The sequence below is a fragment of the Oryctolagus cuniculus genome, chromosome 15 (genome assembly GCF_964237555.1).
Source record: "Oryctolagus cuniculus chromosome 15, mOryCun1.1, whole genome shotgun sequence".
Lineage (NCBI taxonomy): Eukaryota > Metazoa > Chordata > Mammalia > Lagomorpha > Leporidae > Oryctolagus > Oryctolagus cuniculus.
This window is the reverse complement of record NC_091446.1, coordinates 29381722-29404695: the sequence shown is the minus strand read 5'-3', so window position 1 is coordinate 29404695 and position 22974 is coordinate 29381722. Positions and strand designations below refer to the sequence as shown.

At 49.0% G+C, this 22974-nt stretch overlaps 1 protein-coding gene across 3 annotated transcripts in view; it reads left to right on the top strand.

Moving 5' to 3' along the window:
• WNT8B (Wnt family member 8B) overlaps positions 1 to 22974 on the top strand; it is a 49166-nt gene that overhangs the window by 21578 nt on the left and 4614 nt on the right. For 2 of the 3 annotated variants that reach the window (XM_017348494.3, XM_051823503.2), the window contains 5 exons: positions 1452 to 1525; positions 20070 to 20103; positions 20891 to 21029; positions 21666 to 21791; positions 22818 to 22960. In XM_017348494.3, the coding sequence (XP_017203983.2) occupies positions 1452 to 1525; positions 20070 to 20103; positions 20891 to 21029; positions 21666 to 21791; positions 22818 to 22960 (516 nt within the window). Of the gene's footprint in view, positions 1 to 276; positions 478 to 1451; positions 1526 to 20069; positions 20104 to 20890; positions 21030 to 21665; positions 21792 to 22817; positions 22961 to 22974 lie in introns of all 3 variants that reach the window. The other variant, XM_051823504.2, reaches the window with a different exon arrangement.

Here is a 22974-nt window from a genome sequence, read left to right as displayed (position 1 = left end):
AGCCAGAACCGAGGGCAGGAATCACCACGCCCTGCATTCCAGGCACTGGACCCTTACTCTCCAATCCACTCTGCTGCTCCCTTTCTGAATGAGGGGACAGAGAAGAGACCTGAAGTTTGTGCGGGGGTCAAAACTGCTCAGCTCTCTCACAATGCGGTCTGGAAGAGCCCAAGTAGACTACAAAGTTACCCAATCAAAGCACTGGAGTCAAGACCCCTAAGTCGTCTGGCCTGCATGACCTAAGTAATGAAACTTTAATGAGGCTTTATTTGCCAGGTCAGTTTGCCAGCGTAGACGTGGTCGGAGACGATTCTACATCAAGAGGAACACGGACGAGGGAAGGGAACAAAGACAGGAGCCCTAAGAAAGGTGCTGCCAACTGCAGAACAGAAGGTGTGGCCACCGGGGAGTGGGGAGCAGCGGCTCTGAGGAGCAGTCCTTCCGCCCCGGGCACCTGGAGGCACAGAAGTCAGAGAGGTGAGGGCAGGGGGCAGGTGCGTGCCCTCCCGGCTCCGCCGTCTGCCTTCCGGAGGATAGGATGGTGAGGTCGCTTTGCTCTGCCATCGAAACCGCTCTCCTCCCTTCTTCAGAACGCAAGTCTACCTTCTTAAAAATGCTCCCCTAAATAAGCCTATGCGATTTCTAGTCGGTTTTAGCAAGGTAACGCTTTATTAAATTACATTCTTTGGCTGTCCCCGGACCCAGTTGTGACGGTCTTTAGGGTGGAAATCACGTCTCAGTTTTTAGAATGTCTGCAATGCCTAGTGGAGGGCTAAGATGTACTAGGCACGGGAATGGAAAAGGTGAAGGAAGAAATCACCCGGCTTCCTGCTGCTTCCCACTGTGCCTTCCCACTTAGTACCCGGAGGGTGGGGGGAACCCCACGCTCAGATCAGAGGGCCTGAGGCTCACCTGCACATGATCTGTTTTTCCCCCTGGGAAAGTGATCCTGAAAGTAAACCCCGGCTCAGAGCGCTACAAAGGACAACCCGGGAAGCCCGGTCCCTTCAGAATCCCTTTGGGGACCAGGCGCTGTCTGTGGTCAGTGTGCGTGGGTGGGGGCGGTTGTGGTGTGGTAGGCGGGGGCAGGCAGGGACTCCACGCAGTGATTCTGTGGAGGGGATTTGCCGTGTCTCCCCCTCCTCCTTTGTCCTCTTTCTCCTCATCCCCTTCTGCGTTTGTCTGGGAGGGTCCTGGAGAGTTCTTTTGACCGACTCAATCTTTCTCTGGCACTTGAGTTCTGATTGGCTGAAGGACTTAGAGGAGAAAAAAACTTTAATTAAGTAGATAATCTCAGCTCCATTTCACCTCCCCTTAACTCTGTTTGGGATCGCTTACAGGCCAAGGAAGTGGGGCTTTGAGAATTCCATTCCACTACCACTGGGGAGACTGCTCCCCATCTTCCTTCCCTGTCTCCCCGTTTTTAAGAATTTGCTCTCCTGCTATTCCAGAGGACTATGTTTCGGGAGAAGCCCTGTGTGTGTGTCTTTCTGTTCACCTGTGTCCTCCAGCTCAGCCACACCTGGTAAGTAGCCTGGGCCGGAGACTAGGTAAATGTATGTAATATATTGGAGAAAGCTTATTTTCACTTCCAGAAGCCTTGAGCCTCTCCTAGGAGGGGGGAAATTGTTCTCTAGAGTAGGGCTCATCCTAACTGTATGGCTGATTTCAGCAAATCTTTGGAACTTCTACCAATAAAGCAGTAGGTTAAAAGATGGCAGGGGCTCCTGTTTTTATAAATTGCTGTACCACAAAATGTTCCTAGTGATTTGGGGAGAAGTGGACAATAGCTCTATTTTGTCAAATCCTGATGTCAGCATTGTGGAGGAAAGGAAGTGGTTCGAAACAAGTTCTACTGGGTGTTGAATCTGATCTTGAGGTGAGGGCTGGGGACAAGATTCAGCAGGATCTTATTTTACACGTTGTGACGCGCCTGTACTTTCCTTGGACTGTTTGAAGTAGCTGCTCATACTGTTATTTCCTTGACATGAACAAGTTGTCTGACCCACTGTATCTGTCCTGGCTTAACAAACACAGTTGAAATCAAATATTTTAGAAATCTAAACTTCTCCACACACTGGATTTGTTTGACTAACAAACATTTCTAAATTGTTCAGACGGTACAATAATGTGTGCTTGGTAAACCACTGTACAAATGGTAGATACTATTATCATGCTTCTCGTTTAGTTCTTGGAAACCACATAAAGCATCCATACATGCAGTTGTTAATCAGCAAGTACACAATAACGCCCGGAAGCACAACTGGGAAAAGCGTGTTGCCGGGGCATTGGCAGTCTTTCCCCAGGTCAGATACAACTTCAGCCTCTCCGCTCATCGGTTCTGTTTACCCAAGATACTAACCCAACTGCCACAGAAACTGTTGAGGAAGGAAGGAATAGGAATCTCTTTGCTGAAATAAGCTTCCTGTGCTAATTGAGAGTGTATTCCTATAACGAATGAGTTTATTGGAGTGCTAATAGAAAGTATACCAACTTAATGCGACTATTTGCAAATCACTGTAATCACTTGTGGCATTTCTGATTACAAATGGAACCACCAAATAATTGGTCGATTTTTAATTGGCACTTTAATTAAAAATTTCAACATACAAAAAAAACATCTCCTCTCTCTCTCTCACGAGAACAAAAAGACAAAAGGGCCAGGAGACTATTGCAGGGCGTTTCTGCTGATGCCCATGGTATTCTTCAGCTGCTTCAGTATCAGCGAAAGAGAAACACGAGATTCCTTTCCCCAGTCACCAGGGCAGTGTGAAGAATTGTTCCATAAAAAATACCTTTACTGTGTGTTCCCTTCCCTGCTGGAGGGGTCATGTTCATTCCATTCCTATATTGACACAGCCACACTGAAAGGTGGCTGGGTTGCTTGTCTGTCCAAATTCAAGTGTCTGGATGCAAAAAGAGAAAAGAGAAAAGAGATGTGAAAGAAAGTTCTAATTTAAAAAACAGGGCTTAGGAGTCCTTTCTCGCCTTGCCTGACCTTAAGGAGAAAATGATGTACAAATCTCCCGTATCATGCAATTAGATTTTAATTGCTTTTTCCGATAAGCCCCAATTTGGATGGAACATATACATTCTGTCAAACATCTGTTTTCGGTAGCGGTGGAAAAGTGATTTTTAAATTGAACATGAAGTCTCGATGATTGCTATAATGATGCCATCAGGGTTTTGCAGAAGGTCATCAGCCCCTTTGTGCTGTGCAGAGAGATCTAACCAATCACAGCTTTCGAGATGTTTCTCTTAATACTTTATTATCAATCTTTTATGTAAGAGCCTCAAAAGCATTTAACAAACAGGGAGCCGCAATTTCTGCCTGGCTGTTCAATTGTAGGCCCGCATGAACCTACTGTCTGAAAGAGTCCATCCACAGAAATTCCTGGGCTTAAAAAGAGAACAATCGACATTCACCCACAATATGGAGTTTCTTAGGCAAATCAGTACAGCATTTTTTAAAGCACTTGCCATACTTTCTTACTATTCTGAAGAGAATTGTCCTGTAGTGACTTGGGAAAAATCTTCTCTTTGAATTTATTTTCTCTTAACCCTATTGCTCCCAAGAAAGAGAAAGGAATACGTGAGACAGCCAGGCAGACAGGATGGTTATAGCTGGGGCCAGAGGTAAACCAATGGGATTTTTCACTCTCTGCGCATTTACTCATCTGGAATGAACAAGCCTAGAAAATCTTTTTTCTTAACTGTTAACTCCATGTTACTCCAAATGGTGTCCCTTAGACACACTGAGTCTTACCCACTTCTCTCTCTGGCTCACTCTCCCTCCTATCCTCCCTCTCTCCTTCCCTCCCTCCCTAACTGGGTCACTAACTCAGACAGACGCACAGAGATGAACCAGGGCTCCAGTCTCATTCCTCAACCGAGAGCAGTACTGGCTTCTTTCCAGGGGTCTCCAGTGGGGATCTAACCAGGGCCCATTTCTCTCCTGCAGTAGGGTCTTTATAGCACACCTTGGTGGTCCTGAAGCATGCTTCGGTTCTGTACACTGAGGATTGTAGAGTAACCCTTCCGTGGCTCTAGAGCTCGCATCTGAGAGTCACATGTAATATTCGCAGCTGGGGAGGGAATCCAGCTGTTTGCACCCATGGTCTTGCCAGGCATTGCACACAGCTGAAAGTACTGTTCCTACACAGGTGCCACTATTTTCAAATGTGTATCATCAACAAGAAAATACAAACCCTATAAAACTTACTCAATTCATAACTGTTTTTGGTTACATTTGGTTTTTCTCATATTGAGTTTTTCCCACCAACACATACAAAAAACCAAGTAACAGTTAAGAGAGAGTCTTCTAAACTGTGTCACATATGAAAGGCATTCTCTTCCTTGAAGAGGTTGGGAATCCCTGAAATTAGAGACATTAAAAAAAAAAAGAGGAAAGTGTGAGGAGCTGCTTTGGAATCTGGAGAGTAAGGGACTAACATAAGAGATTCGCAAACCTAACACCTTCCTGGTCCGCAGAAGAGCCTGGGGCTCGGGGATCAGCTGCCTCCCCTGCTCGGCAAGGCTGAAGCCCACCCAAGCCCAGCCAGTTAATGCTCAGTGTGACTGTTGATTTCCTCAACAGCCTGTGTTTCTCTTTGTCCCATTCTGAAAGACAATAGGAATTCTTACTAGTCCCACTACCACCTGCTATCATTCCTCTCCACAACAAAGGCTGTGTGGTGCTGGGAAGACACCATGAGTGCAGCTTTTCCTGGACCTCAGTTTGTAAGCCATGCTGGGGATGCAGGGGGGTGCATCTTCCATCTCTAGGTGCTTTTCTGGAGAATAAGAAGTCAGGAAGAAGGATCTCTTTTTTGTGCTATTACACAGAGACAAACAGGGCATACGAAAATACCAGAGGAAAAGAATTTTAATTCAAGTCCCCTCTTCATGGAAACAGATGATAACTAAACGTTTGCTTTTCTTTTTTCCCAGCTGGAACAATGGGTTTAATGCTACTCTCTGTTAGATACCGCTATTCCTTCCAGGAAAATCCCTTTATCCCCGGGCCCCAAGGACTCGTATCCACTTCCCCCAAGAGGGCAGAGGAGAAGTCATAGGCTTAGAGAATGAGGTCCATACCATTTTCCTTAGGATAAATCTTTATTTTTCAGAAAGCAGTTTGTTCTTATGAGGTAAAAGATTCGGCTAGGTTAACAGTTAGGGGAACTCTGAGCTTGGCTCACATAAATAGCATTCCCCACTGCCTCCCACTTGAAATACGCCCACACTCCAAGGGCCTCTGGAAAGAAATGCCATCCGCTTCAGCTGGACCCTCCAGTCTCATTACAGGCCACACTTTTATGGTTTGTTTTTCTCCATCTTTATGGTAAGCCCCTGTTATTGATCATATCACCCCCCCTGTATGCTTCTTAGACTAGCGTTTTCTCTAGCCCAAGAGAAATTCAGACCATAATGGGGTCATTTGAATCACCATTATCTGGCCAATCCAATTCATTTATTTTAATAGATTGTTTTTCCAACGTCAGCACCCTGTGGTACGAGCACATTATGAGGCTATGTGCCAGCAGACCCAATCAGACCCTAGCGGAGGGCCCCGTAGTTCCTTCTTTCTATGCACTCCGTAGATGAAATTCTGAAAGGCTTCAGGACACACTTCAATCATCCTGAGTATGGGGGGGAATTTTTCCTTCATTCAGGCCAGTTGCTGCTGCAAGTCTTTGTCATCTTCCTGCACTTTGTCATTTTCCAGACTCTTCAGGTTTACAAAATCAGACTTGGAAGTTTCATTCCATGCCAATGTCCAGGATGATAAACAGGGAGCCAATACCTGGTCCACCTGCTCCTAGCCGGCATTTCCACATCTTAATCCATGGTGTCCGGTGGATCCCAGAATCCATGGATTATTGCTCCAGGAGAATTCTGTTAGTTTTTAAATTTTATATAATGGAAATTTTCATTTTCAATAACTGTAGAATGACCATATACATAATGATAAATGGTAAACTGTAACTCAGCTTCAATTGTTATCAGTCCCTGATCAGTCATCTTTCATCTGTGCTTTCTGTAGGATTTCCAACTGCATATATTACTCTTGGCATAAATCTTCCAAATACTACCATGGGTCAAAATAAGAGGAAAGATAGGAAAAGGAATCTCCATCCTGTGGCTGAGAGATGTGGGGCCAGAAATCAGATTGAATCTTGGGGAACATTGGGCCGCCATATCTGTATGCTCTTGGGGAGAAAAATCAAGAATACAGGTTAATAAAAGGAGATAAGTCATTCAAATACATGTTGAGTTTAGCTCTGTTGGAGCTGTGGCTGGTTAGGAAAGGCAGCAGAAATTGGTGATTGGATCAGGTTGAAAAAATGTCGCCATCCGTTTGAGTCAACTTCCACTGGACAGTGAGAATGCACTAGTGTACCAAGGCATGTCAATTTTGCTCCCTTGAAATGTTCACCTCATTGTTTACAGCTAATTCTGAGAGTTACCATGTACACCCACCTCTGGAGGCTGACATGTCCTGGCATTGCACCCATCTACGCAATTGAGAAGATGAGCACTTTCTAAAGTCTGTGCCACAGACTTGAGGCCCTTAGCAGTTTTCTCTAAGAGACCAAGGGAAGGGAGCCAGCCCAGCTCTTCCCCTCAGAATCCTCATTTAAATGCTAAGCGCTAAAGTGCTTTCTTGCAGCTCAGTGTTTCTCAGCAGAGCTCCCTACAATGCATAAAGAAGGGGAAATGAGGACGAGGAAAGACGGTCTGTTGCTGTATAAAATATCCTGGAGTACAAACCACATCTGTCTCGGGGAAAAGACTCTCTCTTGAAAAGCTGTGATCCGCCCAGAAAGGAATCCACCTGAGATTGTGGAGCTCCGTGGTACACAGTTGTCCCACGGGCCTTTTCCAGTAATTATTTGGCAAGAGCTGGATTTGGGATAATGTGGGATTTTAATAGAAGGACTACTACTAAAATGGACATGCCTGTTTCACTTTTTTTTTTTTTTTTTTTTTGGTCAATTGGTTTGAAGACTTTCTCTATCTCTATACTTTAGGGCACTGAATTATTATACAGAAAATTCACACTTATAAAAATATGTTTAGAATTATTTACAGAGATGAACTCCTTTTGAAGAAAGAGATGGTGTTAGAATCAGTGAAACCGACACAGGAATGTAACCACAGGCTGCTCCTCCCTGGATTTTTCCTTTTCTACTCATCTACAAAACTCACCAGGCCCTGGGCACCACTCTCCTTTCCTTCCTTTCAATGCCACACTCCTCCGAGTCCACACTAGCAGACTTCATTTCGTAACTCCTCACTCTGAGTCTGCCAGCTGTTCCCCTGCCCTCCTGAGGTTGAACTCTCCACTGACACCAGTTTTGTTCCCTCTCCACACATCTGGAAGGGGGAGGAGACTTGGCTTGGAAATTTTAAGTACTCTTCCCTGCAAGACTTTGGGGATCTGTGCCTTCAGCTTCCTAATCCCTTTGTCTAGTCAACAGGATACAGCCTGATGGCAATGACTGATGCTTTAGAGTGGGCAAGAGTTAGCCATGCCACTCGCCCTTGAAAACAATTTTGCATTTCCAGCTGAACTCTTAATCAGAAAGTGACGTGTACCTAGTCTAGATACTCTTGGGTATTGTCAGCGAAGGGGTGTGAATAAAATGTCTGGACCAATAGAATTTTGTTTTACATCATCAGTAACACCTGCCTTCTGTGTCTTGGTGTGTGTATATCTGTGTGTGCTTGTGCACGGGTGTTCTGTGGGTCACATGTTGTGGAGGACAGAGTGAGATCCAAGGAGACTCACTCAGAGGGGCTGTGTCTGGACTCTCCCTGGGTCATGGCATCCAGAGAGTTCTCTGGAAGACAAAGCAGCTGCCAGAGATTCATTCTAAGAGAAAGTTATGACGCGGGAGCACCTTCCAGCCATAGCCCTGGCAGCTCTCCTCCTCTGGACCCTCCCCTTGACCTTCCTGCCCCTTCCTGTGTGTTCCCTCTTAGTCAGATCTGCAGACGAGCTCTGCAGCCATGTTCACTCCCATGCATCCTCTTCTCCCCAATCCCAGCAGGAAGGTCGCCTGCCCTGTTCTCCCCTGAAGCAGGCTGACTGTAGCCTCAGGCCAGAGACTTCATATGGACATGGAGAGATGATGTTGAAGGTTAGGGAGAAGCCAGCAGTGCCACGCAAAGGACTTGGGGGCACGAGTGGAGAAAGGCAGCACCACAGAGGGGATCAGAGGGCATTAAGATAAACATTCTGTGTTCAGGGAGGAAAACCTCAAATTCTGCAGAGGGCCTTTGGCCCAGTGGGCCACCCACATCCCATAAAGGAATGCCAGGGTTTGAGTCTCAGCTCTAATTCTGATTCCAGCTTCCTGCCAATGAGCACAGTGAGTGGCAGCAGATGACGGCTCAGTACTTAAATCCCCCCAACCCCGCAGCGGCAACCTGGATGGAGTTCCAGGCTCTGGGCTTTGGCCTGGCCCAGCCCTGACTGGGCAGTGGGTGACGGCTCAAGTAAATGGGTCCCTGCCGCCCATGTGGGAGACCCCAGATTGAGTTGCCAGCTCCTTGCTTCCACCTGGCTCAGCCTCAGCTGTTGCAGACACTTGGGGAGTGAAGCAGGAGATGCATGCTCTCTGTTTGCGTCTCTGTCTCTCAATATCTCTGTGTCTCTCTCTCTCTGCCTTTCAAATAAATTTTTAAAAAGAAGAAAAAAGAAAATGTCAAATTCTGGGCATACTCAGGAACTTTGCTTTGAAAAAACACCAATACCTGTGAGGCAGAGAGAAAGGGAATCCTAACTTAAGCGTAAACCACATCAGCCACTGGTACAGACGATGGGGGCACACTTGGCGGTGCGTGGGGCTGGCCCGCAAGAAGCTCGCTACACCCAACCGAGCAGCTTCTGCAGAGGGAGTGCAGTTCAGGCACTTGGCCTAGTAACAAGGTCCTAGGGTGCAAGGGGCACAGCAGGTGTGAGGAGCAGCATGGTGCCTGGCGCTCCTGTCCACTGCCATCCTGTGCCAGAGGTGTGTGTGTTCTCACCATGGCTCCACACTGCCAGCCATACAATTTGATGTATGGCGCAGACTGTTTCGTGGGCTTTGCTAGCTTGGAGAACTGCTCCAAAAATAGGAAGAAATGGTTGAAACTAATTGGATAGTGGCTTAAACTCCTTGTGCACAATTAGGCGTGATTGACAGAGAAGGGAAACTTGCAATTTTCTGGGAACTTCCTAAGGTGGTAAAGTCATGTCAGCTTCTTCAAATGGTATCAGACAAAGAGGAGCTTAGTGTGTGTGTATCTGTCAACAATGAATGTTAAGTTAAAAGCAATACACAGACGCACACAACCAAATCACACAAACAAACAAAGGAAGAAAAACTTGGAGACACTCCAAGAACTTAACCAGAAGCAATGGCATTTGTATTTAGGTTGATCCAAAGTCCCTCCCCTCCTGGCTCTGCTCCCTGGGGCAACAAGTGCCTGATCAGGCTGATTATGGAATAGGCAATTCGGGAGGCAGTGCGGCCTGGGGAGAAGCTATGTGTTGCTGAAGGACAGGGGGTGATTGAGGAGGTGCAGTGCCCTCGATAGAAGCATTTTGAAATGTGGCTCAACTATGGCTCGGGACAGCCACTGAGGTGTCACCAGGTTTGAAGGTTCCGAGAGAGTGCAGCAATGGGGAAAATGACATAAGATCTGCAGGGCTCTGTCTTGGAGATCCCCCACAGCCTCACACTGCTAACCCATCCATATCTGTGGATGGTGGCTTAACACCCAGCAAAAGGATGGTAATGAAGACAGGACAGGGAAGAGCTGCCTCGTAAGATCAGGTGTTAGAGGAGCCAGGCTGGAAGGTGGGACCACAAGGACAGGAGGACACAGCTGGGCTAATCAGCCTAGGTGGAGCAGGTGACAGCAGAAGCCACTTACAGTGGGGCCTTATTGTGAATGCTCAGCATGAAGGGAAGAGAGAGAAAGAGGGAGGGGGAGAGGGGGGAGGGGGGAGAGAGAGAGAGAATCTGATGGCTGTTAGTGAATTAACTTGGTTAATGAGGTGGCCTTTGAAGCTTATAGGGCAAAGCATGGGCCAAAGAGTGAGTGAAAGATCCACTTAAGGACCAAGTCCATAAATGTGGAAGAGCTGTGGCCTTCAAGGCTCCTGGGAGTGGAGGGAGGGAGCAGAAGAGCTGGAGCACAAGGATGAAAACCAGGAATCCAGTTCGTATTCCACCCAGGAAGACCTCCCTGTGGAATGGGGAAGATGGCAAGCAGCAAGTCAGCGGCAGCTGCTGGGGAAATGCCCTGGGCTACAGAGGAGACCTGCAGGGAAGGGAAGATCAGCGATGTCCTGGCCCAGTGCAGAGGCCCAGCCTTCAGGTAGACCTCAGCAAGGGCTTTGAGAGCGGCCAGAACCAAAAGGTGCTCCTTCCAGCAAAAAGGAGAGACCACCCCCGGGCTTGAGATGGGTGCAGGCAGAGCAGCCATTTTCCAGAAGACGAAAGAAAGAACTTCAGTCTCCCAGACCCTCAAATGCCAACTCAGGAATCAGGTGCTGGAGGCCCCTCTGTCCTCTCCCTCTGGAGTCTGAGGATCGCCTGCAACACAGCCCTCGCAGGAAGTGGTAATGCAGATTCCTGCCACCTCCTCTGTCTCTTGTCATCCTCCCCTGTACCCACTGCCAACCCAGAATCTCTGGAGCCAGGGCCCAGGGACCTTCCCAGAGCACACCCATGCACTGTACAGTCAGGTCTGGGCCAGGCACCATGGCCACCTGACAGTTCATGGGACTCCGTGGAGCTTGGCAGTCGCTCATGTCCTCCACAGGGCTGACAGCAAGGCCAGAGGCAGTCCTGGGGGAGGCGATCTCACCAAAGGCCGCCCTTCAGGCAGCTGGGGATGGTGGCAGAGCTGGCGTCTCAGGCTCAGCCTTGCTGAGGGATTCTCTCACTTGCCCAGGCCCTGAGCCCCGCGGTTTTGTTTTTAGTCAATAGAAGCTGACGGCACCCAGGGTACTAAAGGGCCTCAGAGAGTCCTCCCTGGAATCAGCACGTGCCCTATGCTGCTTCTCCAGAGAGTCACCATGGGGGTGGCAGAGGTCCAGGATGGGTGAGTCGGTGATGGCAGTGTGCCAAGGCTGGTGCGCATTGCCCCTGGGTGAGCTGGGCACTCAGCACAAGGCCTTGAAGGCCAAGCCCAGGAAGGGCAGCTCAAGAGCACCAAGCAACCGTTGTCCGTTCTCCCAGGCTCCTGTGTCTTTGCATCCTTGGAAGGGGCTCCATGGTGGGCCCACCGCTTGGGTTCTGGGCACGTCAGGAGAACTGGTGAGACTGCAGGCTCCGGAAGTTTACTGAAATGAGCATCTGCGGAATCCTTCAGAGAGCGCATTCCCTCTAAAGGAAGAGCCAAGAAGGGGCAGTGACGAGGCTTGCGGTGAATGTCAGCAAGCCCCTCAGTGCCCGTCCAACAAAGGGGACTGCAAGGGTCCTGGGAGGGGAGGCTGCAGGCCAAAACTGGAAGAACTGTGTGACTAGATCCCGGAAGAGCTTTGTACACAAATGACAGTTTTAATAATCAAGTGGAAAAGCACAACTCTAAAGGGGGATAGAAGATACTTCTAAAAAGTCAACAGTGCTCACTTCAGCAGCACATATACTAAAATTGGGACCAGCACTGTGGTGTAAAGGGTTAAGCCACCACTTGCAACGCCAGCATCACATACGTGTGTCAGTTCGAGACCTGGCTGCTCCACTTCCAATCTGGCTTTCTGCTAATGTGTCTGAAAAAGCAGCAGAAGATAGCTCAAGTGCTTGACCCCTGCACCCACATGGGAGAGAGTTAGAGAGGTAGAGACAGAGAGAGAGGTCTTCCATCTGCTGGTTCACTCCCCAAATGGCCTTAACAGCTGGAGATGAGCTGATCAGAAGTCAGGAGACAGGCGCTTTTTCCGGGTCTCCCACGCGGGTGCAGGGGCCCAAGAACTTGGGCCATCTTCTGCTTTCCCAGGCCATAGCAGAGAGCTGGATTGGAAAAGGAGCAGCTGGCACTAGAACTGGCACCCATATGGGATGCTGACACCTCAGGCTGGGGCTTTAACCCACTGCATTACAGCGTCAGTCTCAGTAAATGTTATTCTTATGCTTTATACATTAAAATGCCTATGGTATCAATATATAACTATATGCAAACAAATACATATATATGCTAGCAATAGGACAAGAAACAGCTATAAAATTTTTACTTGGCAGTGTAAAAGCACAACTAGAATTGTGTATATAAATTGCTTACCATTTACACCTGATTACTGTGAAGAACAACCCTAATGGTGTAGCATCACATGTGTTCCATTGACTTTGCTGAAGGTGGGACTCTAACACTGCCCTCTGTGTGCACGTTGTCCACATGCTCCGTGTTCACCGTCTGCCATCTTGCTGGGAGCAGTCATCTGCTCCCCGCATGGAAAAGGGAGCGGAAGCACAGGCTCCCCACAGACTCCCTGCCCACATCCCAAACCTTCCTCCTCCAGTTCTCTGGTGCGTGTGATGATCCTCCCATCCACTTTTCCCAAATCCCTTGGTTCAATCCCTTTAAAAATTTATTTATTTATTTTGAAAGTCAGAGAGAGGGAGACAGGGGAGATAGAGAGAGAAGGAATCTTCTACCCACTGGTTCACTAGCCAGGTCGAAGCCGGAAGCCAGGAGCTTCTTCCAGGTCTCCACATGGGTGCAGGGGCCCAAGCACTTGGGCCATCCTCCACTGCTTTCCCAGGCCATAGCAGAGAGCAGTTGTATCAGAAGTGGACCAGCTGGGACTCGAGCTGGTGCCCAAACGGGATGTGGGTGTCACATGCAGTGGCTTTACCCTCTAAACCACGACACTGGCCCAGTTTAATCCCTTTTTATGGAGGACTTTCTTTGTTAGGGGCTGAAGAGTATCCCAAGCTAATGAAGACGGCCTCTCCCCGCAGTCAGGTATAAGGGAGTGAAGAGCCTCCTTAAAATGAGACAGGAAAAAGTTGCTGGGAAGCTTCCAGAAGTGCTGGCTGTGACTTCTGAACTAAATACTTAGGAATAAGATTTTAAATAACCACTTTATTGAGATATAATCCCCATCCCATAAACTCATCTTTAAAGTGTTTAAAAAAAAGGGGGGGGGGGTGGGCTTGTAAATTTATTGACTTGTGCAACCCTCACCACAATCAATTTTGGAACATTTTAGCCCCCCAAGAAGAAACCCCTTATCCATTATCAGCCACGTGCCACGCCTCCTCCTCACAGCCCCAGCAACTGCTGTTCTACTTCCAGTTTCTGTGGAATTGCAATTCTGGGAACTACATATAGATAACTAATGACCTTTTGTGTGGCTTCCTTCACCTAGAATGAGATTTTCAAGATTCATTCATGTTATAGCATGTATCAGTCCTTCATGTCTTTTTTTTTTCTTTTTAAGACTTAGTTCTTTATTTGAAAGGTAGAGTTACAGAGAGAGAGAAGGAGAGAGTCTTCCATTCACTGGTTCACTCCACAAATGGCCACAACAGCCAGGTCTGGGCCAGGCCAAAGCCAGGAGCTTCCTCTGGGTCTGCTACATAGGTGGCAAGGTCTGTTGCTTTCCCAGGCATATTCGTAGGGAGCTGGATCAGAAGTGGACTAGGGGCCAGTGCCATGGCGCAGTAGGTTAATCCTCCACCTGTGGCGCTGGCATCCAATATGGGCACCAGTTCTAGTCCCAGCTGCTCCACTTCCAGTCCCGCTCTCTGCTATGGCCTGGGAAAACAATGGAAAACGGCCCAGGTCCTGGGGACCCTGCACCCATGTGGGAGACCAGGAAGAGGCTCCTGGCTCCTGGGTTTGGATTGGCACAGCTCCGGCTGTTGCAGCCATTTGGGGAGTGAACCAATGGAAGGAAGATCTTTCTGTATCTCCCTCTCACTGTCTGTAACTCTACCTCTCAAATAAAATAAATAAAAATTAAAAAAAAAAAGTCTCAGACTTTTTGAACCAGGGCCAACATGGGCAGCTTTACCTGCTATGCCACAATGCCAGCCCCACCTTCATGTCTTTCTATGGCCAAATAATATTCCACTATGGATATACTACAGTTTAATTGTTCACATCAGTCAATGGACATCGGCTTTGTGGCTAATATGAACAATGCTGCTATGAACAATGCTGCTGCAAGTACAGGCTTTTCTTGGATATATGCTTGCAATTCTTTTGAATAGGAGTGGAATTGCTGGGTCACATGGGAGCTCCATATTTAACCTTTTGAGCCTGAGGTTAACCTTTTGATGCCAGACTATTTTCCAAAGTGTCTGGTGCATTTTAGAATCCCTCCAGCTACGTTTGAGGGTTCTAATTCCTCCATATCCTCACCAACACTTGATGTCATCTCTCTTTTTAAGTTTAGCCACGGGGGCCGGCACTGTGGCATAGCAGGTAAAGCCGCTGCCTGCAGTGCCAGCATCCCATATGTGCACCGGTTTGAGTCCCAGCTGCTCCACTTCTGATCCCAGGTATGGCCTGGGAAAGCATTAAAAGATGGCTCAAGTCCTTGGGTGCCTGCACTCAGATGGGAGATCCAGAAGAAGCTCTTGGCTCCTGGCTTCGGATTGGCACAGCTCCGGCCATTGTGGCCAATTGGGGAGTGAACCAGCGGATGGAAGACCTCTCTCTCTCTCTCTTTCTCTCTCTCTCTCTGTCTCTCCTTCTCTCTCTGTGTAACTGACTTTCAAGTAAATAAATAAATCTTAAAAATTAAAAATTTGGCCACCTTAGTGGATGTGATTGTTGCTGTGGTTTTTATTTGTATCTCTTTGATGACTGATAATGTGAGCATCCTCCAGCTTATTGACCAGCTGTACATCTTCTTTGGATAATGTCTGTTCAAGTCCTTTGCCCATGTTTAAATTGGTTGGTTGATCAGTTGTTGAATTTAAAGAGTTCTCTGGATATTAATTTCTTATCATATAAATGCTTTTCAAATATTTTCCTCCCATTCTGTGAGTTGCCTTTACTTTCTTAATGGTACCTTTGAAGCATTGGGCTGTGATGATGAGAATAGGGAGAGGGAACTGGTAACTGGATGCTGAGAGTAGACTTGGGAATAAAACGATTCTTTAACAAAGAGTAGTGAAGTCCGGAGAAGTGGCCGGTTTGGCAGGGAAGATGAGCTGGCTTTTAGATATGCTGTCTTGACAATTCAAACATTCCCGATGGAGAAACCTAGCATTCATTTGGAAATACAGCTCTGGTTTTCAAAATAGAAGTCAGGGCTGAAGGGAAGGACTCAGGAGGCATGTGTCTTCATGACAGCTAAAGCCGTGGGCATGAACAAGAGAGGCTCCCGTCGCCCTGTCTCTCTGGATAGTTCTGTTCTCCTTCCAAGTCCTCGGGTGATATGTCTTCCTACTCCCACCCTAAAGGTGGGCTCCTTCATTCTCCCACTCGACAAGTATTTATTAAATGTGTGCTGTTTCCAGGCACTGGTAATACTTGGTGAACAAAACAGATCCCCCCAAAATCTGCTTTATCGGAGCTTATTGTGCAGTGGGGGGAAGCAAACAGTAAGCAAATAAATACCTAACACATGCAGAGTAAAGTGATAAACCGTGCCTAGGAAAAACAAATGGGTAGTGGAGGAGGCTGCAATTTTAAACAGAATAATGAAGGAAAGCCGCAAGGAGAATGGCACCTTTGATTAAAAGGCTGATGTCGATGACAGAACAAGCCATATGGATACCTTAGTGAAGAGTCTTCCAGGAAGAGAACATGGCAAGTGCAAAGACCCGGGGAGCGCAGAGTCCTGGTGTGTTTGAGGAACAACGAGGAGACCCAATGGCTGCAGCAGAGTAGCGAGGGGCAAGTAGCGGGAGACTGGGTCAGAAGGATAAGTAGAGGCCAGCTCGTGTGGGATTTTACAAACCTTGATAAGCTTTTGACTTCTACACTGCAGGGGATAGGAACCTATTACAGAATTTGAAGCAAACAATGACAAGATTTTCTTTGTATTTTTGGAGCTAATCTTTACAGCAACCAATCGTTTTGAGAACAGAATGGGGAAGAATAAGGGCGAAAGTAAGGGGATCAATTCAGAAGGCTTTTACAGTAATCCGGACATGATGACAGCTTAAACCCCGGGGGTAACAGTAACGCATGGAGAACTGGCTAGATTCTGGATATGTGGTAAGGTAGAGCTGGGAGGACTTGAGGCCATCTGAAAGAAAGGAATCAAAGATGACCTTCTGAGAATTTTGTCTAAGCAATGAGACCTTAAATGGAGAAAGAACATGTTAGAGTAGTGACAGCAAGGAGCAGGAGCTTCAGTTCAGACAAATGTTTGAGATGCCTGTTAAGAACAAAGGGGGGCCGGCGCCACGGCTCACTAAGCTAATCCTCCGCCTTGCGGTGCCGGCACACCAGGTTCTAGTCCCGGTCGGGGTGCCAGATTCTGTCCCGGTTGCCCCTCTTCCAGGCCAGCTCTCTGCTGTGGCCAGGGAGTGCAGTGGAGGATGGCCCAAGTGCTTGGGCCCTGCACCCCATGGGAGACCAGGAGAAGCACCTGGCTCCTGCCTTCGGATCAGCGTGGTGCGCCGGCCACAGCGGCCATTGGAGAGTGAACCAATGGCAAAAGGAAGACCTTTCTCTCTGTCTCTCTCTCTCACTGTCTACTCTGCCTGTCAAAAAAAAAAAAAAAAAAGAAAAAAAAAAAAAAAGAACAAAGGGGAAATACAAGAATGTAGCTTGGGGAGGCAGGCATTTGTGTGGGATGCACACAGCCCATATCAGAGTGCTTGGGTTCAAGTTCTGGTTCTGCGCTTTTTTTTTTTTTTTACAGGCAGAGTGGACAGTGAGAGAGAAAGAGAAAGAGAGAAAGGTCTTCCTTTTCCGTTGGTTCACCCCCCAAATGGCTGCTATGGCCGGCGCACTGCAATGATCCAAAGCCAGGAGCCAGGTGCTTCTCCTGGTCTCCCATGCAGGTGCAGGGCCCAAGCACTTGGGCCATCCTCCACTGCACTCCTGGGCCACAGCAGAGTGCGGGACTGGAAGAGGAACAACCGGGACAGAATCCGGCAACCCAACCAGGGCTAGAACCCGGTGTGCCGGCGCTGCAGGAACTGGCTCTGCTCTTGATTCCTACTTATGCAGGCCCTGGGAGGCTACAGCTAATGGCTCAAGTAATTGGGCCTCTGTCACATGGGATATCAGGTTGAACATTTTTGGCTTCTGGCTTCAGCCTAGCCCAGCCCTAACCATTGCTGGCATTTGGGAAGTAAGCCAGCAGATGAGAAATCTCTCTCTCTCTCTCTCTCTCTCTCTCTCTATATATATATATATATATATATATATATATATATATATATCCCTCTTTCCCTCTGTGTATGCCTTTCAAATAAATCAAATAAAATTTTTTAAAAGAAATACAGCTGACTACAGAAGTCTGGTGTTCAAGAAAAGGGATCTAGGAATAGTTGGGAGGGTGCAGAAAGGTATAAACCCATTGAATGGCAGCCAGTCTGGGTGGCATCTCAGCAAGTGCTGAAGCTACTTGTGGGGAATGGGAAGCTTGTGTCCCCCTGGGAACATACTGGGTGTACTATGCTCTATCTGGAGGGAGTCTCTATCTGTTGAACTTTCCATCGGCCATGTTTGTTAGCACAGCTCTTCCAATAATATGACTGTCCCTAGGTGCACCCATGCACATATTTAAATTCCTTTTGGGTCCTCTGCCTCTTTCACAGGACACGTTAACCATGCTTTTGGCAATCTCTGTTTTACCTCTCCCTCAAGTGACATCACACCATTGTCTCATTAATCAAGAGCAAAAGCCTCATTGGGTGCTCACCACAGGACACGATCTTAATACTGGAGATTTTGGATATGACTCAAATATGTCTGCAGATAGCTCAAGGGTCTCTACGAGAACTTTGTCCAAATGAGGATTACATTCTGTCTCACACCAGGTGCTCATTTATACCTGATTCATTAATTTGGGGTAGGTCCGAATATCATACATACAAATCTTTACATACCATAGGGTCTTCTAGGAATACAGAGTCCTCTAGAACCTCTGCCCATTACTCCCCAAAGTTCCAGTCTAGAAGCCTCTCATAGGAGGAATCTTCACCTGGCTTACGGCAGTTTTCTCCTTTGTCACTCCTTTTCTCTTGTTGTTGTTACTTTGCTTCCTTTCTGGATGTTTGTCTTATGAAACGGTAACCAGTTTTTCTCTGGCTTGGTACCATCCAAAATCTTTGAACATCATTCCTAACCTAGAGACCGCCCTGCTGAGTCAGCGCAGGCTCAGGCTCGTTTCCTTGGGTCAAAGGGAGTCAAAGGGCCTTGCCAACTCCTCCGACACCAACCTTTAGGGTTCAGAAATTTGCCTCCAAACCCATAATGTCTTCGGCCACTGTGAAGTCATTTCAATTCTTCTGAATTTATTTCTGTGCTTTGCGGTACCCCTGTTCTCCACACAGCAGTGCTTCTTTCCAGCTGACTTAATTTTGTCTGCCTGACTTTAGACGGTTAGTTCTGTTAGATGTAGTAGTCCTCTGCGATTTTCTAAAATTCTATTATAGCTCTTTCAGAATCTTTTTTGTCTTCTTATCTGTGGCCTCCCAGTTTGGTAACAACAGGGTGAGCATCTCTAACCTGAAAATCTGAAATTCAAAAATGCCCCAAATCCAGAAGGTCTTTTGAGAAGCAGGCCTCATGGCACAGTGGGTTAAGCCCCTGCTGGGGACACCTGCACCCACATTAAAGTCCAGCTACCTGGCTTCCCATCCAGCTCTCTGTCAATGCACCTGGGAAGGCAGCAGATGATGGCCCAAGTACTTGAGCCCGTGCCACCCACACAGGAGACCCAGATGGGGTTCTAGGCTCCTAACTTTGGCCTGCCCTAGCCCTGGCTGTTGGGGGCATTTGGGGAATGAATCAGAGGATGGAATCTCTGTGTGTGTGTGTGTGCTCTGCCTTTCAAACAGGTGGTGGTGGGGGGGAAACTATGCACATCTTAGGTACGTTTTATGTGAAGAGAGCCAGTCAAGCCCTTTTGGACCCTCAAGAGACTGAACTTTCTTAGTCCATTTCCAAGTTCATTTCCAAGACCTTCCTGGTGGTGCTCAGTGCCCTCTGGCCTTCAGAACTGCAGGAGTGTAGCAACGTTCTTGGAACGATACAGGTGACTCCCAGATTATCTTTTATCTCGTAGTGGGAAAAAGATGATGGGTAATATATTTTTATAATTTTCAAATGCCTACTCTGAATTCATTCCCCAAATTTCCAACACTGCAGATCATATATGCTCATATGCACATATGTGTGTATTCAACATTTGATTTTCTATAATTATGGATTTGAAAAAATGGCAAAGAAATGTACAAGGAAGTTTCAAGTGCCTTTTCCTCAACCTCCCCCACTGGTAACATCTTACAACTACAGTATAATGTTCATAGCCTACTCAGACTTTGCCAATTAAAAATTTAATTTACTTGAGGGGCGGGGTCATTTTGACATACACCTGTACACACATGTGCTCGGGTGTATATAGCTGAATGTAATTTTGCCCTAGGTGCAGCCTTGTGCAACCACCACCAGTCAAGGTCGATGGACACCCCAAGGCTCATTATAGCCACACCCACTCCCCTCCCAAACCTCTGAGATCCCAGTCCATTCCCAGCTCTAACACTGCATACATAGGCCCATGCGGAGCGCCTCCTTCTGAGGCTGGCTTCCCGCACTCAGGGTAATTTCCCGAGTTGGCCACACCAATAGTGCATTCCCTGGGGGCCGGCGCTGTGGCATAGTGGGTAAAGCTTCCTTGGCAAAACAGTCATCAAACATTGCTTCTGGTTTTCATGGCACTGGAAACTGTAACTGACTTTAAACTCCAAAGCTACCATACCAATTGTATTCACATTCCTTTTCACTAAAGAAATTATCCCTACTAGGCTCTCGATGCATAATGCCTCCTTGGCAAAACCCATTTCCCTTTCTTCCTGTCAATTCTGTTTGCTGAGGTAGGAACTGGTCCATGTCTCTCCATAATCCTTGGTGACTTTCCTTTTTCCTAGGTCCGTGAACAATTTCCTGATGACTGGTCCAAAGGTAAGAAGCAGTTCCTTTGATTAACACACAATTCACTAACCTTAGCTTGTTGACTGAAGATCAAGTATACAAAGTTTGTGGAAAATGGATACTACGAACAAATCATGCACGGACTTCAAAAAGTTTTTCATCAGAATGAACTTATCTTTTAATTCCATTTTCCATGAATTTTTGAAGCACCCTCCTCCATGTGGATTTCTTTTAATTAGAGCCACATCTTTTATGATGCTGTAGTATACGTTACAGATGGCTAACCTAGGGCCCAGAGACAGTTAGAGACATGCCCAGAATCACACAGCAAACTAATGTCAGAGCTGAGATGAGAACTCAGGAGCTCTCATGCTGATTGGCCAGAATTCCCAGAGCAGAAACAGTCTTTCACAGCTGCAAGGCCCCATCCTTCCCAGGGCAGGCGAGGGAGGTGGCTACCCGTCTCTAAAGTGCTGAGGTCGCACTGCCTGGTTTCTCCGTGGAAGGGCATTGCCAGCTCTGAGACAGTATTTTCCAAGAGTGTGCTTGGATAACGGCTGCAGTGTCCTGGGTGTGTGATCTGGCGCAGCCGTGTAGTACAATGAATCAAGGTTAGAGGGGCCGAGGGTAAAACCCACTTTGACCCCAGGCTGCCATTTCCCAGCTGCGGGGCTTTGGGTAAATTGTTTCTCTAACCTGGTACTTACCTCACAAGGCCGTGATGCCAAATGAGCTGGCACATTTAAAGCACTTGGGTGGAGGGAGGGGGCAGGAGCCCCTGCCCACGTGGCCTGAATGGCGGCCTGCGTCCCCGCAGGCATACCTGATCTACTCCAGCAGCGTGGCGGCTGGGGCCCAGAGCGGCATTGAGGAATGCAAGTACCAGTTTGCCTGGGACCGCTGGAACTGCCCGGAGCGCGCCCTGCAGCTGTCCAGCCATGGCGGGCTGCGCAGTGGTAAGGAAGCCTCGGCCGGCTCCCCAGGCCCCTGGTCCCAGGTTAGAGCCCCAGGCAGGCCCTGCCTCCACCACACCCTCCCTCTCTGGCCCTTTTTTCCCCTCTCTGCGCCTCTTTCTTACTTAGGGATTTTTCCTTCCTTCCCCGACATCCTCACCGCGCCACAAACCCACTCACCCCAGTTCTCTGCCTTGCTGGCCCTCGAGCTGGCTACAGGTTTCCTCACAATCTAAGCGACCTCCAAAGGTAGGTCGGGGCCAGAATCCCTCAGCCTCTCAGCCCCGAGCCTCAGCGAGCCTAGCCGAGGGGCAGGGCGCGGCGCAGCTGACTTGGAGACCACATTCCCGCGCTCTCACCAGGAACTGCGCGCGACCCCCGCCCGCCCCGACGGCCCCGACGTTTGCAGCAGGGAGTGGGGATGGGGTTTCCGGCAGTCTGCCCCCAGACCCATCTCCTTCCCCGCTGCTCCCCACCGAAGTCCGTCTAAATCACAGACGTCACAGAACGACGGCCTTGAAAAGACAGGAGTGGGGAGCCGGGCCGCGGGCGCGCGGGCGGTGGTGGCGCTGGCGTCAGAGGCAGGGAGGCGGCCGCCGTGTCCGCCGCCCGCTCACTCTGGACTTGGCTTCCCGCCAGCGAATCGCGAGACGGCGTTCGTGCACGCCATCAGCTCCGCCGGCGTCATGTACACCCTGACCAGGAACTGCAGCCTGGGCGATTTTGACAACTGCGGCTGTGACGACTCCCGAAACGGGCAGCTGGGTGAGCAGTGCGCGGGGATGGCTGCGCGGCCGGCTGAGGTCGCCGCGGGGAAGACGAGTGGGGTAGGGGGACTATGTGACTGTGAGGAAAACCGTGCTGGAGACGGCTGATCAGGCCGAGCCCAAGCCCTCAGCGACAGACCGGCCAAGCGCAGCCCGGCCATTTACACACACACCTAACGGCGGCCGGCGGAGCGCCGCTCCCTGTAGACCCAAGCCCGTGCCCCTCCTCCCACACACAGGCTGCCGGCCGTCCACACGCCTCTCTCGGCACCTGCGCTCACTCACCTCCACTGCCACCTCGAAGCCGCTGTGTCTCCCTCTCAATCCCTGCCTTTGGGGTTCCATAATCTTTTAAAAATTAAATTAAAAATTAGAAAATTATTTAAAAGGCAGGGGAAGGGGGTACAGAACACTCCCGCCCGCTGGTTCCCTCCCCAAATGCCACAAGGGAGCCAGGAACTGAGAACCCAATCCAGGTCCCCCATGGGGGTGGCAGGGACCCAAGCACTTGAGCCGTCTTTGCAGCCTCCCAGGGCCTGCACCCGCAGGAAGCTGCAACCCAGAGCAGAGCCTGGACCCAAACCCAGACCCTCCTGATACTGGCCACTGGTGCCCTAACCAGGGTCTCAACCGTTACGCCCTCCTTCGCCGCAGTGCTGGAGCTGCCCTCACCCTTTCCCGCCCCGGTTTGTCCCTTTCGCATTCCATTACCAGTCGGGCACGTGCCCCCTGTGCCCCCTTGGATGGGGACATTATAGGGAGGGGAGGAAAGCGCGGGCCCTTTACAGAGAATCTACTTGGCAACTACTGACGTCACGGAGTCCTGAGCGGAGGATTGGCTGAGGCCGGAAGCGGGCACGCAAAGGTGGCAAAAATACATCTAGACTGAGACTAATCCGGGTACAGGGCACTCACCCAACATTCATCCTTGCCCACCTCTGATCCCCCCAAGCCCAATTAGAAATAGCAGCCCAGGAGACGCGGCGCCCGCTGCTGAACGGCCTTTGTGCCTGCACTTTTCCAGGGGGCCAAGGCTGGCTTTGGGGAGGCTGCAGTGACAACGTGGGCTTCGGAGAGGCCATTTCCAAGCAGTTCGTCGATGCCCTGGAGACAGGACAGGACGCCCGGGCGGCCATGAACCTGCACAACAACGAGGCCGGCCGCAAGGTGGGTCCGCGGCC